This window comes from Squalius cephalus (assembly GCF_949319135.1).
Source record: "Squalius cephalus genome assembly, chromosome: 16".
NCBI classification, from domain to species: domain Eukaryota; kingdom Metazoa; phylum Chordata; class Actinopteri; order Cypriniformes; family Leuciscidae; genus Squalius; species Squalius cephalus.
In genome coordinates this window covers 2,900,519-2,921,375 of record NC_137137.1, presented here as the reverse complement: position 1 = coordinate 2,921,375, position 20,857 = coordinate 2,900,519, and the positions used below count along the sequence as shown (strand labels likewise).

General features: G+C 39.3%; 2 protein-coding genes across 7 annotated transcripts in view; both read right to left on the bottom strand.

Annotated features, from left to right (window-relative positions):
- LOC307173423 (uncharacterized protein) overlaps positions 1-20,857 on the bottom strand; it is a 308,702-nt gene that overhangs the window by 40,115 nt on the left and 247,730 nt on the right. The gene's annotated exons all lie outside the window — the stretch shown is intronic.
- Positions 374-9,301, bottom strand: lhx2b (LIM homeobox 2b). 4 transcript variants are annotated; one of them, XM_079896563.1, is made up of 6 exons: positions 8,703-9,301; positions 8,293-8,455; positions 6,793-6,995; positions 5,373-5,743; positions 2,447-2,652; positions 374-1,773 (listed from the first exon to the last, which is right to left on the bottom strand). In XM_079896563.1, the coding sequence occupies exons 2-6, from the start codon at positions 8,410-8,412 to the stop codon at positions 1,483-1,485; spliced, it is 1,191 nt and encodes a 396-aa protein (XP_079752689.1). In that variant the 5' UTR covers positions 8,413-8,455; positions 8,703-9,301; the 3' UTR covers positions 374-1,482. The 4 variants fall into 4 exon arrangements, with proteins under 4 accessions (XP_079752689.1, XP_079752690.1, XP_079752687.1 ...); XM_079896564.1 differs by lacking the exon at positions 8,293-8,455; XM_079896561.1 differs by lacking the exon at positions 8,703-9,301 and having other exon boundaries at positions 8,293-8,689.

Below are 20,857 nucleotides of genomic sequence, written 5' to 3'. Positions count from 1 at the left end.
TGCAAAAAGCTTTGCTTAGAAAGAAGTGTGTTTTTGATTTGGTTATTTCTCTTTTTTTTAATTAATATTCAACTTAATATTAATGAATTTACTTATGTTTGTTGAAATGCAAGCATGTAGAGTGTGTGACAAGATGTGTATTATCAGATCACACCAAAATGCGTTAAGATTCTCAGTTATGAATTACCATGACAACACTGATCAAACTCGCCTCATCTTAATCTATTAATGTCCAGTTTTACTGTATTTTTGCCGTTGGAGCTCTAGACAATGTGCATTGCTCTCTTTCCATAGTTCTGTTTAAATGCTTTGAAATTGGTGAAATAATGAGGACCACAAAAAAAATAGTGATTCATTTTTTTTTATATTTTTTACAGAACTGAAGATTTACATCAAAGGGGATACTGCAGGGAGTGGACTCGAAATTTCATAATAATCTGTCAAAACTGTACAGCATTTCAACAAGCAGCCTCTGGTTACCATGGAAACATTTACCCTGTCTCCAACACTGTCACATCTTAATGGTTGAGAAAAAAAATCACCTAACCGAATGGGGGGGGGGGAGTGTTTCATTCCATAAATCAGTGTTTGTTTTGTGATGAGCTCCGTTGCGTGACGCTCCTCCGATCAAGGTTTGTCTTCTTACAAACTCTCCGTGGCCATTTTCCCTCCCAGTGCATTTTGTCGTCTCGTGAGATTGAAACGTGTTCTCAGGTTTCATACGTACTGCTATCAGATCCAGTGATTTCTGAGTGAGGTAATATGTTGGAATGAGAGTAAATGATCAGTTCTTCCTGTGTGTGTGTGTGTGTGTGTGTGTGTGTGTGTGTGTGTGTGTGTGCGCGCATATGATTTACTCAACCATTTTCATCATCCGACAAATTCAAATACACATTTTCCGATGTAGTTGGTTTAGCATTGCTAAAGGGGCTTCAGTGACTACACTGCAGGATAAGGCACGTGACAGTCAGGCTAAGTTTCGCTGTTCTCATCTCGTAATTATTCACATTATAATCCAGTTTCCTCACACTGACCCCTGTGCATGAACATAAATAACAAACAAATGAATTTCCCATAAGCTGCAGCTCAGTCTCTCTCTGTAAACATGGTTGGGGAAAACGCATGGAAAAATAAAAATGCAAATCAGTCGTTTCAAAGACTATTATCAACAGATCCAGATGCCAAAAGATGCAACACTCTTAAGAGCCTCGTGGCCAAACAATGAGTTTCTCTGAGTCTCGTTTTTTTCTCCATTTTTCTCCAAGTCTGGATTGGCCACATCTGTAAAGGTACAAAAGATGCCCAGGTAGATTGGTTTATGTATCAGACAGATGTAGTATGCGAATGAGTATTTGTGTCAGAACGGTACTATGCTTTGCAAGCACGATGTCTGATTGCGATGGCCGTTGAGACGCCGCACTCATGAACGTTCTTCTGAGGAAGCAGACGAAGGTGACGTGTGTCTGTGCAAACGTGTGAGCATCAGAAGAGGCTGGTTAAGGTGCTCTGCGATGGACTCCGACACTCGTGAACGTCCAGGCTGCCTGGCACAGAGGTCAGTACGGAGGTGACGGTGGGCATCGTGGGGTTGGTCAGGTCTGTGAGGGTGGTCGGGGTGCTGGACGGGCTCATGGAGGCGTTGGAAATCTCCGAGGCGGGTCCAGACGGTGTTCCTCCAGGCATGGTCGACCCGTCCGAAGCCTTGTCCACGCCCGTGTTCTCCTGACGCAGGAGGTTTCGTCTGAACTTGGCCCGGGCGTTCTGGAACCAGACCTGCAAACCGAGACGGCAGAAGATGTGAGAACGACGTGATGCTCAGGGGACGAACATTACTCATCGAAGAGGCTTATTTTTAATTCTTTAGTTCGTATATTTTGCTTTCCGTTGTCCCCTGGTTGTTTTGCCACAGCATTTGTGAGCCAAATGCATTTCATTTTTTCTTGTTTCAGTGATATCTGACACAGCTGGGTAACATTTAAACAAATGCATTGCTCATTGTTAGTTAATGCATTAACTAATGGGACCTTATTATACAGTATTAATCTTTGTTAATATTAACAAAAATGCAACTGTTTATTGCTAGTTCATGTCAGCTCAGGTCCATTAATATTAAATAATAATGTATTTAATAATGTATCGTTGTTAGTTCATGTTAACTAATGGAACCTTTACTGTAAAGTGTTCCCAGTGTTTTCTTTTATTTCCAGGTTCCTCATGCTTTATTTGTACATGTTATTAATTCAGCTTTCTTTTTTGTTTGAAGCAAATTAACATCATTCCATTGAGGAGAAGAGGCACGTGATTTACATTTGATCACCATCTTCATTCCTCTAGTCATTTGTTGCTGAAGTGAAGGAATTTGAAATGCTCTTTATGACTAAATGTTTGTTTTTATATTAACAAACATCTCGCGTACTGCAATAACCCAAAACGATTGATTTCTGACCTGTAGGACACGCTTGGTGAGACCTGTTTTCTGGGCCAGCTGTTTCAGATCCTTGGCGTCAGGATTGTGGTTGATGGCAAAATAAGACTTCATGGTCCTCAGCTGATGGTGTTTAAACGACGTTCTCATGCGCTTTGTCTTCTGGCTGGAGCTGTACTGTGAGTCTCTATCCATCGGATCGCCATCATTCTCATTGCAGCTCAAAGCTGTATAAAAAAAATAATAATAATAATAGACAATTGATTAGATGTGCTCCTGATATTGATCCCAAAGTGTTCTATAGTCCAAACATTTCAATAGCTGAACCACAGTATTAAAATTAGACATGCAAATCAAGTGGAGTTTTACTTTGAATAAGTGCAGAAAGCCTAAACTCAATGGGTCATAATTGAAGCTCCTTCACTGAGCAAACAATAAACACACTGGATCTGATGACAGACAGAACGCTGTGGTGAGAATGAGGAGGTTTCTTCGATTGCACAACAACAATGTGTTTAGTCTTGGATCTGACCACATAAAGCAGCCACAGCACCATCATGTTGCTGTGTTTGCAACTTACTACATGCATAATAATCTGCATTATGCTGTAGTCTTACGTCATGCTCTTTTTTTCTTTATTATAAAACACATCTGATTCGAAATGCAAATGTTTTAAAGCATGCAAGTCTGCATTATAATTTATTTCACTTTTTCATGTAAAAAATCAACATGCTCAGCACTGGTGGGTTTACCCGGTTTTATAGCAACCCCACCCCCCACATATGGCTCTATCTTTGTTTCTGTTTTTATGATGTCTAGAATTTGATGGTGGAAAAAGCCCACACTATCCATCTTTGGACACAAGTGTTTAGTAGATAGGCCCGTCTGAATGTGTCAGAAATGTGTTTGCGCCAGTTCCAAATTCTTGGCAGAAGTTTATGTGTTGCTAGACGCATGACAGTTCAGAATTATGTTTTCTCTGACAACTACAAATATTAGTCATTGAAAATGGTCTGATCAACACTTCAGATAATTAACCTTGAATGCTTTACAACGCCGCACATGGCGAACAAATGTTTCTTCCTGATATAAATATGGCCATTGAGAAATACTGTCACCTTTACTACAGTGATGCACGTCAAGAACAGTTATCTTTACTGAGCACAGAATTATTTATGTGCACGTGGTAGCTGTAGTATTGCAATACAAAAAAAACTGTCTTTCTTGTTCTTATTTCTCAGGGTTTGATCTTGCTGTCCTTGTATTCGTGCTGTTGTTTAAAGTGTGAGCTGATGGGGGCAGCAATGATCTGACTGTGTCAGAGAGACAGCAAAGTTCACTCACTCTGGTTAACTGCTGTGTTGTCAAAACGGTTGATCTGATTTCAAAAACTTTCCTTTAACAATTCTTCACAAGCGGGTTATTCCACCAAGCAAGACCGCAGTTGTTGTGATAATTTTGCCAACTTCAATTAACGATCCCTAGACAACAAGATTTACAAAGCAACCAGACAATTTGAGTTTAAAGTGATAAAGAAAACATCGCATTTACACATTTTTAGTGGAAATAGAGCTTGGAGATATAATGAAAACTCCTGTTAAACTTGTATTTTATAGACTAGTTGTGGTCTTAAATAATAACATGCGATATAGACCAGGACATAATCTGACACATAAACGATTCTACATTTATTTTTATTTTTATCATTACGTTCATTAATATTGTATATCGCTTTATGCCAGTAGGCTATATTTTGCATTAAATACTACTTGAATATTCGTGAAGAAAGGGAAGGCTATATCGTCATATTTGACTGATCTTTTTGTAGAGCAAAACCCAGGGTAAATTAATTCGTCTGAATTTGCCTGGAAAAGCTGAAGATTCTTTCTTTCTTTCTTTCTTTCTTTCTTTCTTTCTTTCTTTCTTTCTTTCTTTCTCTTGTATTTAATCTTCTGGAGGTCTCGACTAGCATCTAAGCCATTTTCCACTTGTCAGTCTCTGTAGTCGTCATCATTCCTCTGTTTGGTCCTCAAGCAGGGGCCCAAATGCCCCGCTGAGGGCCCCGAAACGCCCGAGCGAACAAGTCACGTTGTTCCAAATTGTTCAGCACAAGCTCGAGTGCTTAAGTAGAAATCTGTGATGTGTGTCGATTGTCTTAAAAAGTGGCGCATTTTATCCTTTTACGTAGTAAAGAGGTGAACGTATATTATTTCTCGTTTCTTGGGCAAAACTTTTGTATTTAAAAATAGGCCTACACGGTAAATACGAGATGAAACGTTTAATGAATTAGGCTACTAAGCTATATTGCTAATTAAGGATAGCGGGCTTTCATAAAAACATCACCACGTGCTTTATAAACGTAAGATATCTTCTCAAACGAATTAGAATGACAGAGTCTAAAAAAAAAAAACAATCAACGAAATAATACAGTTTAAAATATATATTATTTAAACAAACTTTCATTTTTCCCATTGAGGACTGCATTCAGAAATGCTATTTTAAATATTTCCCGCCTGATTTTCGTATTAGAAAGCAGTTTATTTATTGCATGTGTGGGTTCAATTAATTAATCATACAATTATTTATAACAGTCGTAATTGTTGTTCGAAATCGCGGTAGTTAATAATAGCCTATTGTTGAAACGAAATTTCACTGTATAGGCCTAGTTGCTTTTGCAAATTCATCATCATGCAGTTGGCCAGGTTTCTTCCTTTGTCTTGCTCTGAAACGATTTCGTTAGGTAGTGCACCCCAAAAAGTTTTAGAAACCTGGAAATTCCCCGAAATCGCAGTAAGTAGGCATTAGGCTACTACGCGCTCTTAAAAAAGTTGTGCAACATCAGATAGGAAATCGGCTTGCACCTCGTGCCAAATGAAAATAAAACGAATCCAAGGAATAAAACTATAGCAGTTAACCAGCAACAGCAAAACGCCAATAATGCTCTCACCTGCATTGTAAGCAGCCAAGTCCGCTCCGGGCCCAGGGCTCTTCCTCTTTCGGGGCCGGCCCTTCTGCACCGTGTTCACGCCGTTATAATAAGACAGTCCTAGAGGGCCCGTGCTGCCCAGTCCTTTATTAGACGCTACATCCGTGTGATTGAAATGCGTGGGGAAGTCTCCCTGGATGAGCGTTTCAAAGTGTAGCCTGCAGTACACCAGACTGTCTTTCATGCCGAAGTGGTCCCCAGTCGTCAGCATTTTGTTGCAAGTCGTGCAGGTGAAACAGTTCAAGTGGTACACCAAATCCCTGGCCCTCATGACCATTTCCGAGGCCGAGATCCCGAGGTGGCACCGGGCACATCTCTGCACCGAAAACCTTCTGTGGGAGAATAGAGCAGCTGTGACCTTTCAGATCACTTCAACCAGAGGTGAGCCCACCACTCACCAGTCTGACATTAAATGTGCTGCTTCTCATAATAACTTTTGGAGGAATTGTAATTTGTAAATTATTTTATCTGAAATAAATGTTGAAGAGGAGAGCACGTATCATGCCTCAAACAGCAGGATGCATGAACAAATAGAGTTAACTCGTGCAGTGGAATTCAGTCTTGCCAATAAATAATTGTTAAATAACCTACAATTTAGATTGACGTGTGCTGGAGCCTAATTTGATCGTGGAAATGAGTAAAGCCTTCACTTACATGATTATCTTAATAGGCCTCTCGCCTCCCTCTGATTATTAAATTGTACAATGACATACAGAATCAGTGCACGGTCAGATAAATATCATCCAAACATCACACAGTAAGGCGCTTTTTGGTTTTGCTGCTTTCTTTTTTCCAACAAATAAAATGTTAAGATGAAGCTCCTGAGGTAAATCGTCTCTCGGTTATTTAGTTTTATAATGACGTTCAAAATCACTTTACACTGCTAAATCCATGCAGGCACAACTCGGGAATATTTTTTACGTTAGCCTATGCCATAGTTTCTTGATTATTGAATTAAACGCAATTATTAAATTGCATCATGACGTCTTCACAAGTATCAATATCTAGACAAAAAAATCTAGCATTTTGCTATACAGGATGTTTCGTTAATTTAAACAAAAACATTCAATTTTAGGCAAAAATCATGCCTTGAGGCTAATATCAGTAGTTTCTGTATTTTAGTAATTCATTTAATTTAAGCGAACGACGTGTTTACATGCATTAATATCATCTACAAAAAAAAAAATCATTTTATACAATAAAATTAGTTACGTCTTGTCTGGGTTATTACATTTTATGGGCTACTGACGAAACCACGTCCCACACACCAAAATATAGTTTACAGACAAAAAGTAGGTATTTTGCTACAACAAGTTTAGCCTTTTAATTATTTATCCACAAGAAAAACGTAACTCTTGAAGCGACAGTTGCAGTTGCTCACCTGTAATAGTCTTCTTTGCAGTAGATGCTTCCGTCTTTGCTGAAGCAGGTGAGCTCAGACTCCAGGTTGAGTTTACACTCGCAGCACTTCAGACAGCGCATGTGCCACTGCTTGTCCACGGCGAGCAGGTAATAGCGATCCGAGATCTTCCCTCCGCAGCCCGCGCACAGAGCCAGTCGGTCCCCGCTCATGGAAGGCATGTTCTGCACAAACACACACAAGCACACGACAACATTATCTCTAATGCTTTACAAATCATTTAATGGCAGATTGGTAAAAGATCAAATACATCGTACATCTAAAGTGTTCTGTAAACACTTGGCTATTTTACGCATTTGCTGATTAAAAATGTCCAAAGAATGAGGTATTACTAGTGTTCACTTCTGTACAGAATGGGAGGGGCGTAAGATCAAATTCAGAATACAGAAGTGTATATTCACCATTGATAAGTATTTAATGTTTCCAGTTACAACGGAAAACCATGCATACAAAGGAAATAACCTCAAGAATTGAGTATGCATGCGTCCATGTTGTTTATTTATATATTTTTTATTTAATTAACAAAGGCACAATTTTGGAAAAATTTGATAATTATGTAAACAAATTAATCAAAGACTGCGCTTGTTTTATTGTGTTTACGTTCGGCGTGTTGTGTGGCCTTAAATACACACTGCAAACACACTCGTAGGATATAGGCTATTATATATAAAACACTTATATATACATGGGTGATAAATATATTATTTTGTTCTTAATAATTACTTTATTTGTAATTGTGGGTTTGCCAGCGTAAAAATAATAATAAGATGCACTGTTAGAAATATTAAAATAGTTTGAAGCATTCAAAGTTCATTGTTGCCAAAGAAACTGATAAGATGTAATTTTATGGCAAAGGAATTAACCGTGAGGTTCGACATAGTTTCTTTTTTAATCACAGATATCACGGCCCAAAACACTGTCAATTTATTTAAGTTCAATTATAACGCCTGATAATTAGTTTGTCCTAATTAACACACTCAAATGTTTTGAAAAAAGAAATGCATTTTTAAATTACAAATTTCTCTTAAAGTTGAGCAGCCCTGCACAAGCATTTGTAAAATAGGAATTTCCTATAAATGTCAGTATCTGTGCAAAACCGAACAGGGATTTTCTTGCTCGCTAATGCATTGATATTTCAGCATTTTTATCGAATAATCAGTTGAAAATAAACTGAATTGTACACCATTAAAAACTGAAAGGCCTATTGTGGTATAGCCTATCGTAGCTTTCTGTGACAATTTGCAATCCACCCATGGCAAAAGATTTACAAGCAATGCGTTGAAGACCAGGCCTATCATTTTTGGCTTCGCAGAAGTTTGAAGTTTGAAATTTGTTTAAATGGACAAGATCGAAATCCCATCCTTGGGCCTCTATACCACTGTTTGAATAACGGTTCAGTTAACATAGGCTGTTATAATTTCCAAGCAAGCGCCTGGAGCGAGAGGCATGGCTTTCTCCTACCGTCTCTGTTTCCCCCATATCTATAGCCGAGCTGATAGTCGCCGAGTCGCTCTTTCCTCTCCGCTCCATTTCTTCCAGAACACCATGCATCTCGCCTCCAGGCAGACCGTGGAAAAGCATCGTTGCCGCAGATGAGACCGAATAGCACGTGTTTCCGTCAGATCTGCAACCCAAGATTTCCGTGAGACGCACTTCTAGCCCTGTGCAGTTCATATGACCTCTTCCTCTCACACGCTAAATAATTCCCGTTCGGAGAATCTAATCGCTCTAAACGCTATTCGTTTATCAGAAATGTCAACTCTGTATTCTGATAGATTCTTTGAAATGCATCAGAGAATGAGATCGCAGAGCATGCACCGGTACAGGATCGGTTTAGCCTATGAGAGCATTCCGGAGCTTTGAGGACATACCAGCTACCGAAGCCCCTCTACATGTGTGACACTGGACCCTCCTATTTCTTCCTGAGTAACTTTCAGTTACCACATTTTGGACATGCATTTGTCAGTGCAAGATCTCAGTTTTTCTTTCTTGTCTTTTCAGAAATCAGTCTTGGAGCGTGTCTGCTGCCGCTCATAACACAAAAACAATCCGTTATTGCATCGCCGAAGAATAAAAATATATAATCCCGAAATGCCTGGGAGGAACGACTACAGTGACGGTTCAGATTCTGCAAGTGGTTATATCTTCATCCTCCTCCACGACAGTTTGTCATCACACACACACACTCACACACACACACCAAAAATGTCCAACTTCAATAGGCTTCAGCTTGAATACGGGTAAAAATCAGCTCAAAGGTTTGCTCTAACAAATGAGATGGTTGTCCTGACATATAGAGCTTTTGCTGTGATAAGAGCCTGTTGTTGCTCGTCCCGAATGCAGTAGGATCAGCCTGTAAACGATTGAGAAGGAGGAGGAGTTGAGGACACTTTTGGTTTGTATAATCCAGTGAAGACAGTGAGGTTCCCTGCGCTCTTCCCTCTCCAAACGTGAGCAAACCCAACGCGCCTTTTCTACCGGGACTTTGACGTCACGCCGTTCCGTTCGTGATTATTGGCTGTTCGAACTCTTGATATACTCGCTGTATCGAATTGTTGCAGGGATTTTAATGTCAGCTGGACCATAATTTGATGGTAACTCAAGACTTTCTCAAATGACATTTTTCAAGTTTTTTTAAGGCTAAATTTATACATAACTTTAATACTTTGGACAGTTTCAATTGTTTTATTTTTTGTAAACATTAGCCTTAATATGATCGACTTGTTTTTATTTTGACGTGCAGTGAGATATTTAACTTTCGTGAAATGGACATTCCACGTCTTTGTCTTAAGTGACAAGTGAATCGCTCAATTTTTTTTATTTGATTTCATGAATTCCATAAGCTTACTTTTTATGCGCCGATGTCTTATACGATGCATCTAGTGCGATATTTTCTTTTAACTTTGGCTTGAACCCATTGTTTTTTCGGATTGATCTGCTTTACCAAACACCTCGGCCCCGGACAGATCCCCGTGACTGGTTAAAACAAAAGGATACAGAAGAGCGGAATAGCCTGTCTTACTGACAGCACTGGATGTACAACTCAGAGTCTCTGTGAGAAGTGCAATTAACGTCAGTGTCACAGTGAATTCGGCTGTTTCGTCAATCTAACCTGCTTTTTGCCCCTTTTAAATTGTTTTTTTCTAAAAAAACGAAGATGCATTATATAATTACTAATAATAATCTCTTTCATGTGCATGGTTTTCCTCACATTCATATTTTTCACATTTGAATTATTATTTTTTTTATGTCATTCTGTGAGCATTTTATTTTCTCCAAAAACTCCTAAAATAACCTTTCATTAATATAGACTATTATACTCGTTCTTTAAAAAAAATCTCTATGAGGTGAGTGTTTAGAAAACAATGAATATCTCGGATCATCCATTATTGATGGCCGCCCTCTTTTGTACCTCATATAGACTGCTGTGAGCCACTGCTTCCAAATCCCAAAAGGCCACATATTTGTTTTCCTTATTCAGTCCATCCAGTATAATAGGTGATTATTCTAACAACGCAAAGAGAGCCACTTCTCTTATATGTGAACCATGCAGGAGACTAAAGAAAAACGGACAGAAGCACGAAATAAATAAAATTTAGTTGACGATATATCAAAGTTTAGTCACATTCTTTTATTTGATATTTTGAACACATTTTTTGCGATGCTGTTTTCAGTTGCTCATTTACGTTTTTAGATTTGTTTTTACTCTAAGAATTCATAAAGCACTCTTAATTGGCGCTCTGAACTTAATTGGCGAGACAGTATTAATTTCGAGCCCTAGAGAGCAGCGGACCTCAGAAACAAGCCAGTGGGAGACAAATTCATACAGCCCCCACGTGACTCGTGTTTTAACATATGAGAGTTCGAAGCAAATATCAATTGATTTTTAAATGGCACTGCATGACAGAGTTAACATAGCTTTGATGCTCCGTAAAAAAAAAAATTAAATGATTTTATATGTTGTAGGCCTATTGTGAAGTGTGTTAGCTTCACAATACATAAACTTTATCAAAATTAAAAACAAAGTTTTAAAGAATACAAGTTTTAATAACAAACACTCAAACTTTGTTTGTTCGAACAGCAGGCTTATTTGCTTTCGGCTTCCTCTTTACATGTAAGTGGTTTTGTAGGTTGCACGGAAAAAAAACAAAAACCCGTGCAAATGTTTTTGTGCAAAAGTTTTGAAATCATGTTAGGGGGCAAAATACTGAAAATGCTCAGCAATTCTGTCTAATATATAAATTGTAATATTTAGTCTCTTTGTAAAAAATGTAAACCTATTAAAAATGTGTATAGGTTAAATTACAGTAAACAAAGTCACTGAATGCCATGCATGTTTAAATCGAAATCCTTGTTTCAAGAAGCTATAAGAAAAGAGCTTGTTAGTTGCTCAAGATAAGACTGTAAAAATTGTCATGGGTTCTTGTTTAATCTTCAAAAAGCTTCTGCATCCTCCAATAAGAACCTGAGAGTAAGTGTGTTTCCGAGCAGCACAACAAATTAAGGATGGCATTAACTCTGACACATTATCAGCTTGTGTCTTATAAACAAACACCTGGCTTTTTGACAAGATCTCGAGCTCCACACACACACAGTGCTGGGAAATGTAACCGCAGGGATTTGTGTATTTTAACTCAGTGCTGCAAACGAAGAAACTAACAAACATTCTTTAAAACTGACCTTTGATTGTATGTGGCTCATAGTGATGGCATAGTAGCTATTTTAAGGATGTAATCGATAGTCATTAGCTATTTAGTAATGTTCTTGAAGGGTATGACACGGGTTCAGCTCATTGAATAAAGAGATGTCACCGCTGCTTGTCTGAAGCATTCAAAAGCTTTAAGAGGAAAATTATATGATGGAATTTTAACCCTTCATTTTCTAACAATTGACCTATTACTGATGTGTGACATTGTCCAAAAATATTCCTGTTTTCGCGTAAATTCCATCAATTGTTTGTATCACACAGCAGTTTGATAAGAAGAAGACCGACATGCAAGAGATGACCCCTAACATAGGCTAACTTGTTTTTGCAGTAGGCTATAAGTGTGCTATAATTTCCAATTGTGGGAACCTGCATGGGAATCCCTACAATAAGCACACTTTTGTCCGCTGATCCAAATATTTAGGCTATACCCGCCATCCTTTCCAAAAAAAAAAATGACACACTGGTCTGAGCTGTCAGAAGAGAAACAGGTGCAGCTACTGTTTATGTAGAGTGACAAATATACCAGTGACAATTTGTCACAGGCCTGGCAATCATGCGATTGGGGCCCATTAAGATGATCTGAACAGCGATGGTATAGTAGCCAATAGTAATAGGGGTGTAGTAGACAGATAGACTATTAATAAAAGTACCCACGGCATTGAAGGGCAGGCGTTAATATTAAAGTTTTATTGCACAAATATGAAAAGGCATGTTAAGCTCCCAAATCCTTATGCAAATGAAATCCTGTGTAATACCCTTAATTGAATACATGCATATTAATAATGTGCGCTCTCTGTCTTATACATTAAACATTTCAGTGCGGGATATCTTGCGTGTGCGAAATATTTCGTGAATCTGTCAAATCTAATTGAAAAAAAATGCGGAAAAGGACAAAATACATACAAAATAGACTACATAAAACACTTCTAGCTAACCCTACGATGCGTTTATAGGCAGTGTGCGAATTATGAATTAGTACCCCCACCCACCACATCTTTTAGCTAAGGCTTGGATAAGGAAGTCAAACAAAATAGGCTGTGTGCGTCAGCAGGTTTTCAAACGTTTCAGAAATGTACGACTACAAGTTAGATTGCAGATTGCACAGCAATTTTCAGCTGTCGCGAAATAAAATCTGGAGTTCGCCAGAGAGAGGTAACCATAACAACAGTACACGGTGCACGCGCTTTCCATTAGGCTATTAGTATCGCGTGGTGCATAAACATCACAAGTCATTTTGTATCACTTTATGCATTATATGATAAAATATGCCTATAACATTTTGAAATATTTTAGAAACAACTTTTTGTTTTGTTTAAAAACTTTTAAATCATTTACCTTTACATTTACACCAAATTACAATTTGCAATGCGTGAGACAAACCTCGACAGATTATGCCCTAAAATTACTTTTACATTTAGGCCTACTGCATTTAATAATAGCCTACTGTAAAACAATAAAAGCGTAAAAACATTGTAAAACATTACAAATTTAGCAGACGTTTATAATTCATCTTTAAAAGGTCGAACCTATTGAAATATACGCACACTCTTTATTTGTTTTGTCAGACACTGTCTCTGATTTCATAAACCTCTGTTTCATATTCCTCAGTGCTGTTTCAGTCAGATCTAATAACTGGAGCTCGTGTTTAATATGGTTTGTACTCAAACACCAGGGAAACCGAGCGCGTTTTGTCTGCCGCCTTTATCTCTCCCCGTGATAATTCTATCCAGCTCTGATCAAACCACAGATATTTCTGTGCTGAGATTTGGGGCTTTTCTTTCGCCACGAACGAATAGACCAACACTGCCTACCGACTCACTGCCGGTGAACGGATCGTTAATCTTTTATCCGTGGAATCTGGGCTGAGGAAAAAAAAAATAGTAGGCCTATATTTTATATTAAAGGACACTTAAAAATGAAATAAATTAGACAAATAAGTTAAAAGTAAAAGAAATTCCTTTTGCACAACTAGATAGGCTCAACGCTCGAGACATGACTAAAATGGACCATAATGTTGTGATCTGTCGGCTGTGTTCTCTCTGCTCTGAATTAAAAGTGGATGGATAGTGCTGTTTCGTGGCCCTTCTTTTAACCTGTTAATGAGTTCAAGGTTTGCCCTTTACCTTCTGTCTGAATCAGATTCTTCTGATGAGGTGTGAGAACGGAAACTGGGGACACAAGACTGATGCTGAGTTCAAGATGGACGAGAGGAACGATTATTTATGCTGGACTATTGCCCGAATATGTTATATCTGCATATCTCGTGCAAAGCTCTTTTATTTTATTTGAAAAACAGAGTTAAATTCAGATTGACGTTTAATTAGAGAAACAACAGTAACATTAGTATCTTATTTCATATTTATAGGCCTACTGATTATTAGGCTATTGTTATTATTAGGATATTATTAACCTGCATGCACCCTTTTAGTTAAAAAAATAATAATGCAGGCGTAATTGATGAAAATCATTTGAAACGTGAAAAAATAGACGTGTTGAAGGAGGTCGTCGCTCGACTCTTTCTGACTGTAGTCCTGTTAATTAGACAGTGCATTATAGGGAGAGATCAGCGTCTCTCTCTCTCTCTCTCTCTCTCTCTCTCTCTCTCTCTCTCTCTCTCTCTCTCTCTCTCTCTCTCTCTCTCTCTCTTTCTCGACCAAATATTGTTGCGACTGGTTTCCTCATGTTCTGACATCCAGGCTTTAAAAGATTGCATTGACACAGTGCAAGATCAAAGAATAATTTGTCTAAATAAGATTAAGCCGATTCAGAGATAGTAGACCTACACATCAGCTTTTTTTTGGCATTTACTGCTAATAAAAGGGTTTGCACGCTAAGAGTTCACAATGAAGTGTATAATCTAATTATTGCACTTACACTTTCATTGTGTGTATGTAGTCTGTTTTACATCGAAATAAAGCATATGTCTCTTTCAAATGCGTAGACTAATCAAAAGTGAAAAAGTGAGGTTCTAGTTCATTCCCCAGGTATCGCGATATTTAAGGTGTGTGATTACGTTAGCTAGTGAATACAGCCGAGGAGCGCACGATCAACGTCCGTTTTGAGATGTCGCCTCAGAATTGTATCAAAGAGAATTACGAAAAGTGAGTCTCGAAAGCCATTATAAACATCCAAACTTCAAAAAGGTAATGTTTTAAACGCTGAGGGCATGGCAACTAAACCAATTATGTAGGATATAGTGACCATTCTGCTCGTGCCCATTAACGGCTGTCTCATTATACAGTCACACCATTTGGAATTGATTATAGATTAGCTCGAGATTGCCACTGCCATCAACTTCTGATATTAACCTGTCAGTCTGGGGCTAAAAAAAATAAAAAAAATAAGAGGAAACTGAGGTTTAAGCGGATTGGGTGTACATTAATTAGGGGAGATGGTGAGCATGGACTTATGGGTTGAATTTCTGAAATATGTAACACCTGTAGATAAACATCCCAATTGAACTAAAGTGAGGTTATGTCCATTCATTAATGGATACGACTAAAGTAAGTGTACTGTGATCTTTAAAAACATCAATAATTACCTGGAGTCTTATTGATTGTTTTGCAACTTAAATATCCTAAAACTCAGACCGCAATATGCTGGACAAAGCCAAGAGAGATGTTAAAACACTTTTAAGTTGGTTCTTCCAATCATTATTCATGAGGATAAACATGCACAGAAAAAGCTTTCCAAAGCAACATAAGCTTTTAGCCTGTCTTCTCGGTTTTTGTCCCACACTTTTGGAGAACCTCTGGCTCAGTTTAGACCCAGGGGGGAAAAAAGAGAACATTTCTTTTGTTTGCCTCCATCCTTTCTCTGACTATTTGTCCCTGTAAGAGCAGTGAGCTTCTTTCCAGCATCTGCGGGCTGGATTAGCCAGAGGAGACGGAGCTTGTATTATATCCTGAAGGGGCTTGTACTGTAAAGGTTCTCTACAAGTTCCCTCTCCTTGCTTTTCTCCTCCTAAACATACCGCCGACTTGAATGGGAGGATAACTCTTTGTTAACAGGGCAACTATTAACTCACATGGAGTTAATCAGAGTCAGTGGAATGGTGTATGTATTAACATCTGAATGGGCCATAGTCTCCACTCTGGTCTGCTTTATATGGTGGGTCCTCAAAAGGGACAAGACTTTGCGCTTTAAATACTTCCTACTTCCCAGTATTGGTTGGCCTGGAAGAGAAAGCTATGTTTAAAAGTAAACACTTACAAAAAAACCCCCCGCTTTCTGTGCGTGCTAATGTCACTGTTTTCCAGATCCAGGATTCTGGATCCGAAGTAGATGAATAGTGTTTGATCTTTGACATCCATAAAATGCTCACATCCAGTCCTAACATGCTGTAAAAAGACTGTCTTTAAGTATTGTGTCTTTAAAATCACAGCTAGTGACTCCATTTACAACTGAGAGGAAATTTAGAGGAGATGGCGAGCAGTTTTGATTTCTTTCTAAAAAAAAGGACAGAGCAGTGTTTAATTGCGAAAATATTCCAGAGCATACATGTGCCCGCTCCCTCTCTCTCTCTCTCTCTCTCTCTCCGACAACAGTGCTAAGCCTTGGCTGGTCAAAGACAATGTGTTCTGTCTTTGTCTGAGCTTGAGGTGCACAGATAGTGTTGACCTCTTCATTCAGACCCCTGGCCCGCCGAACAGGAGGAAACACTAATTAACATCTTACAGCTCTCATTTGTTCTCAACACCACTGGAGAAACAGAGTGTGAAAGCGCCTGTGCGTAGTTGTGTGTGTGTGTGCGTAGTTGTGTGTGTGTGCGTAGTTGTGTGTGTGTGGGGTAACATATAAAGCGAGTAAACAAGTTATGTAGGAAAATGATAGTGACATGCTATGCTCGCTTCTAACGTGAGCATCTTTCTGAAACTTGAGCTCGTTTTGTTATAAATAACTCCGCCAACAAAGTGACGTGCTTGATACTAATGCCTGATGTCTTTCCAACTTTTGCAGAGAGCATCTTCTAGAAGTTTGACCCTGTGCTGCACCCCAGTTTGGCCTCCTGTAGAAGTTTCAGCTCAGGACGTCATCGAGGATTAGATGAGAACGCTAATGTTGTGTAAATTTCCCAAATGTCTATATGGTATCAGCTCCTCTGTTCTCCTCTGATTAGCTCGGCATGGTCTATTTGCTAAACCGGTGGCCCCGTCCTCTCGAAGGCCTCGCTTATTTGTTCTTGATCATTTTATTGAGTCGCTGGATTGTTGTCGGGGGAAAGTAAAGCTGATGTGGAAACGTAGACTTAGTGGGATTTATCCATGGGAGTGAAAAGGGCCTTTTCTCTGGTTTTGTTGGTTTAAACCTTGTCTTACCACCCACCCCCCCTTCCACCCACCAGCCTAAAAGCTTTTGACATCTTCATCTAGTTCACAGTGGGCATGCTTTGTTTGCTCTTGTCAGGAGAGCGGATGGGGTTTTGCCCCTGTGAGCCTAGTGGCACAAGCGCAGAACTTTGCCGTGGACGAAAAGGGAAGGGGGTTGGAGGGGGGCGGCTTCTCCGCTCCAGCTCGGGCCAAAAGCGGGGCACTCCCCTCCAACCCCCCTCCTCTTTCAGATCCCCACAATATGGTCATTGTCCGGCGGTGAATAACGTGGCCACTCCGGCGATGTGGGCCGCTTTGACTATGAACCAGATTTCTTTCTTCAGCGTGAAAGAAGTCTAATCCATGTAAATATGGGGATTCTGTAGATAGAGCTTTTGCTGCGGAAAGGGGGGGGGGTGAGAGGGAGGGTCAGCAATTTAACCTTTGACCTGACAAATAAGGAGCATGAAAGTTCCAGAATTGGCAGACAAAAAGAGGCTCCCGCGGCTGATTGAGTTTTCTTTGTGCCGCTCTGCCGTACAAGTCTGACTGACAGATGACATGTTGTGAAGACGAAGACATACGCGACTGCTGGGTGCATCACTGTACATGCAGGCACATGTACATGAGAGGTGAGGAAACAGCTGACGCCGTTTGTTTTTCTCTCTTTAGAGTATTTTATCGTTTAAGCGTTTGATCGTGGTTTTAAAGTGGATGGCGCAGGGATGATCTGGCCAATGCCAAACCATGAACTCAAGTCAAAAGCCTGTTTTCCCCGTACGCCTGTATCTTGCACACTTAAAACGGTTTTAGTGTTCTTTGAATATAACGTTCCAGAAACCCCCACAAACACACAACACCCAAATGTCACTTGTAAAACATCAAGGGAGTCATAACATAGCTGGTAAAGACACAAAACATTGCTGTTAGCCCCGACGTGTGATATCGCTACGTTTACAATGGTGCATGGAAAAAACACCTCTTTTTGTGTGAAAAAAAATGGAGATGTATGCAAAATTGAATATATTAAAATACATTTTACTCTAGTGAGCTTAAAATAGTCATACAGATCTCAATATGTTAGGATCATAAATACACTAAAAAGTTGATCAATTGTGCTAAATTTCCAGTTTGGTTTAAAAAAAAATTTTTTTTTAAGGCTTTAAAGGAAAAGTTCACTCAAAAATGTAAATTCTGCCATCATTCATCATAAAAGAAGATATTTTGGAAAAACGCTGGTGTCTAAACAACCCTGGACTCCATTGACTTTCATTGTTTGAACAAAATCTTTTTTGCTTAACAGTAGAAATAAAGTCAAACAGCTCAAAGAATGGCAAAACTTTTATTTTTGCAAGAACTCTCTCTTTATTATGGGCAAATAATGTGGTTGAAAACACCCAGGTAGTTGTTCATTGAATCTCTGACTAAAACCAGTGTGTGTGTGTGTGTGAGTGTATCATAGTGACCCCACCTCATCCAGACCTGTTCCTTTCATGACTTCCTTCCTGCTTTTAGGGTTTTATCGTTTCCTCTGGGAGAAGACAGTTTAAGAGGGCTGTCTGATCGGTTCTTGTGTGATGCGTGTACTAGATCAATCAATTAAGGATCTGTTCTAATGTACTTTAAATACAGATATGTATTTGTTCTGAATGCCATTTTGTGATTGATAAAGCATCATCACAAGCTTGTAATGTAACTTTGCCGGACAAAGCGCAGAGCTAAGAGTGAATACGTGTGTATCAGTGTGCGTGTTTGTGCATGAGAGAGCATGTTTGTGAGAGCCTTGATTGGCTTGTGTGTTTTCTTTTCCTTTCATGTGTTTTTAGTCTCCAGTGCTTTGTTCCTTTTATAATTACAGCAGTGTTCTCCTCTGAGAGCACTGGTTGCCGCGGTGAGGAGCTCACACACACACACACACACACACACACACACACACACACACACACCCCTCTCTCTCCTGCAAATACCCATTAACGTGTAGAGCGAAAGCTGTCTGTTTATACCTTTTATACAGGGGCACAATTAAAACAGAGCAAGATCAAAAAGATATTGAAGTTTTCTTTTGGGGGGGGGGGGGGGGGATATGGTTCAAAAATGCAGATTTAGATATTGATGGCAAACCTTCTTTTAATCATTAGGGAGATGATGATCATTAAAGCTACCTCAGCAATTCAGTGCATACACACGCATGCTTATACTGCTCCTTTTTTATTTTTTGTCACCTATTGTAATTGCAAAGATAATGCTTGTTTTCATACAGGTTTCCCCAAAACACGTCATTGGACAGACAAACAGATAGTCTCGCCCCAAACTCGCGCCATTGGTTGAGCCAATTGTTGCTCGGAGAAATCAATTTTAGAACTTTTTTGTAGTTGTTTCAGCATATAAATCTGGGAAACACTGATGAAATTGCACACTTCAGCTTTAAAGATGAACGATAGGCCTGGCAGACAGTTCGTAGAAATGCAATTGGACATTGACATGATCTACATTTTGTGCTGATTTTATATGCTTTTTGTGCTGATAATATCCAAAATGGATAGTATTGAACCATAATTGGTAGCCAAAAATGTTGAAGTTGAAAATTTCGAATTAATTAGAAAATGTTTAATAAGCAAGTATAAATGTAGAGCTTCAGACACAGATTACATGTGGGATTGATATCTGTAGGTTCAAGTAAACACATTAGCCCCAACTTTTATCCATTGCTATGTTTACAATGGTGTGTGGAGAAAAAATATTTTAACAAACAAAATCTTTAGATATCCATTTTCCAATATGCTAGGATCAAAATTACACTGAAAAGTTTATCCATTGTGAGACAGATTACATATGGGATTGATATCTGTAGGTTCAAGTAAACACATTAGCCCCAACTTGCATCCATTGTTATGTTTACAGTGGTGTGCGGAGAAAAAATGTATTACATCTAATATAATAATACAAAAAAAAGTATATTTTGATATCCATTTTACTGTAGTGAACTTTAAATATTCATACAGGTATAGTTTTACCAATCTTAATATGCTTGAATCAAATTTACATTGAGAAGTTGATCAATTGTGACACAGATCCCATGTGTGATTGATATCTGCAGGTTGAAGTAAACACGCTTGTCACAGTGGTTATCTCTGAATGAAATTAGCGCGTGGTTTATGATAAGTAACTGTGACTCTGCTGCATCTCTCAGTATGGGGTTTGATGACTGATCCAGACCTCTTTTTTATTCTAGGTGTCATCGGTCTTGTCTTCTCCTCTCCGGTGTGACGGCCTGGGGAACCGTCGCCGTGGATCTGTTCTCCTTCAATTCACACTCATCTCCCCTGCCTCACGGGTGTGAAATTATAAGCTCCGAGGACTCCCTCATTCACATTTTACAAGACTCCAGGTTATTAGCCAAACAAGGCGTTCATACACTTCCCCGGTGCCACAGTTTTCACAGTCAAGGATTTGGACCTTTATTCTCGATCACCCCCTGTTTTTTCACCTCTCTACCCTCCTCATTTATGTCCGTCTCCCTCGAAGGGCTCACGGACGAGGTGTTACAACAGCCTGATGTGAAATAGGGTTTGACTTGAGTGAAAAATCAGGCTGAGATCATGCCCCCCCCCCCTCTTCTCTTTCTGTCCGCTCTCTCCTGCCTCGCACCTTTCATATGCACTTTCATTCAGATCTATCTCTTTTTTCCAGAACAAGGCAAAATGGTTTTTGCCACATCCATTTGTTCTCGAAAGAGGAGACAAATTACAAATGTGCTCACGAGCCTTTGTACTTGAAATGCCTTTTTCATACGCGGAGAGGAAACTGATGAAAAGCGTCGAGCACATCAAAGTGGTTTGACGGCGGGCCGATTGAAAGGTTTAGAAAGTTTCACCCTATCGCAGGTCGCCCCGCTCTTTCTAGTCCGATTTTAGTTACGGGCTCATTTGAATTAAGCTCGCCCGTCAATTAGCATGACTTTTACCCCAGCTCGCTGGACTTCAAGGGCGCACAACTTTCCTAGCGCCGC

Bases quoted from the DNA above. Each gene is read 5' to 3' on its own strand.
- lhx2b (XM_079896561.1), bottom strand. From the start codon at position 8,505: ATGAACTGCACAGGGCTAGAAGTGCGTCTCACGGAAATCTTGGGTTGC. The intron at 6,996-8,292 runs GTAGGAGAAAGC...GTGTTTGTGCAG, and splicing joins ATATGGGGGAAACAGAGACG to AACATGCCTTCCATGAGCGG. The intron at 1,774-2,446 runs GTCAGAAATCAA...CTCGGTTTGCAG, and splicing joins TCACCAAGCGTGTCCTACAG to GTCTGGTTCCAGAACGCCCG.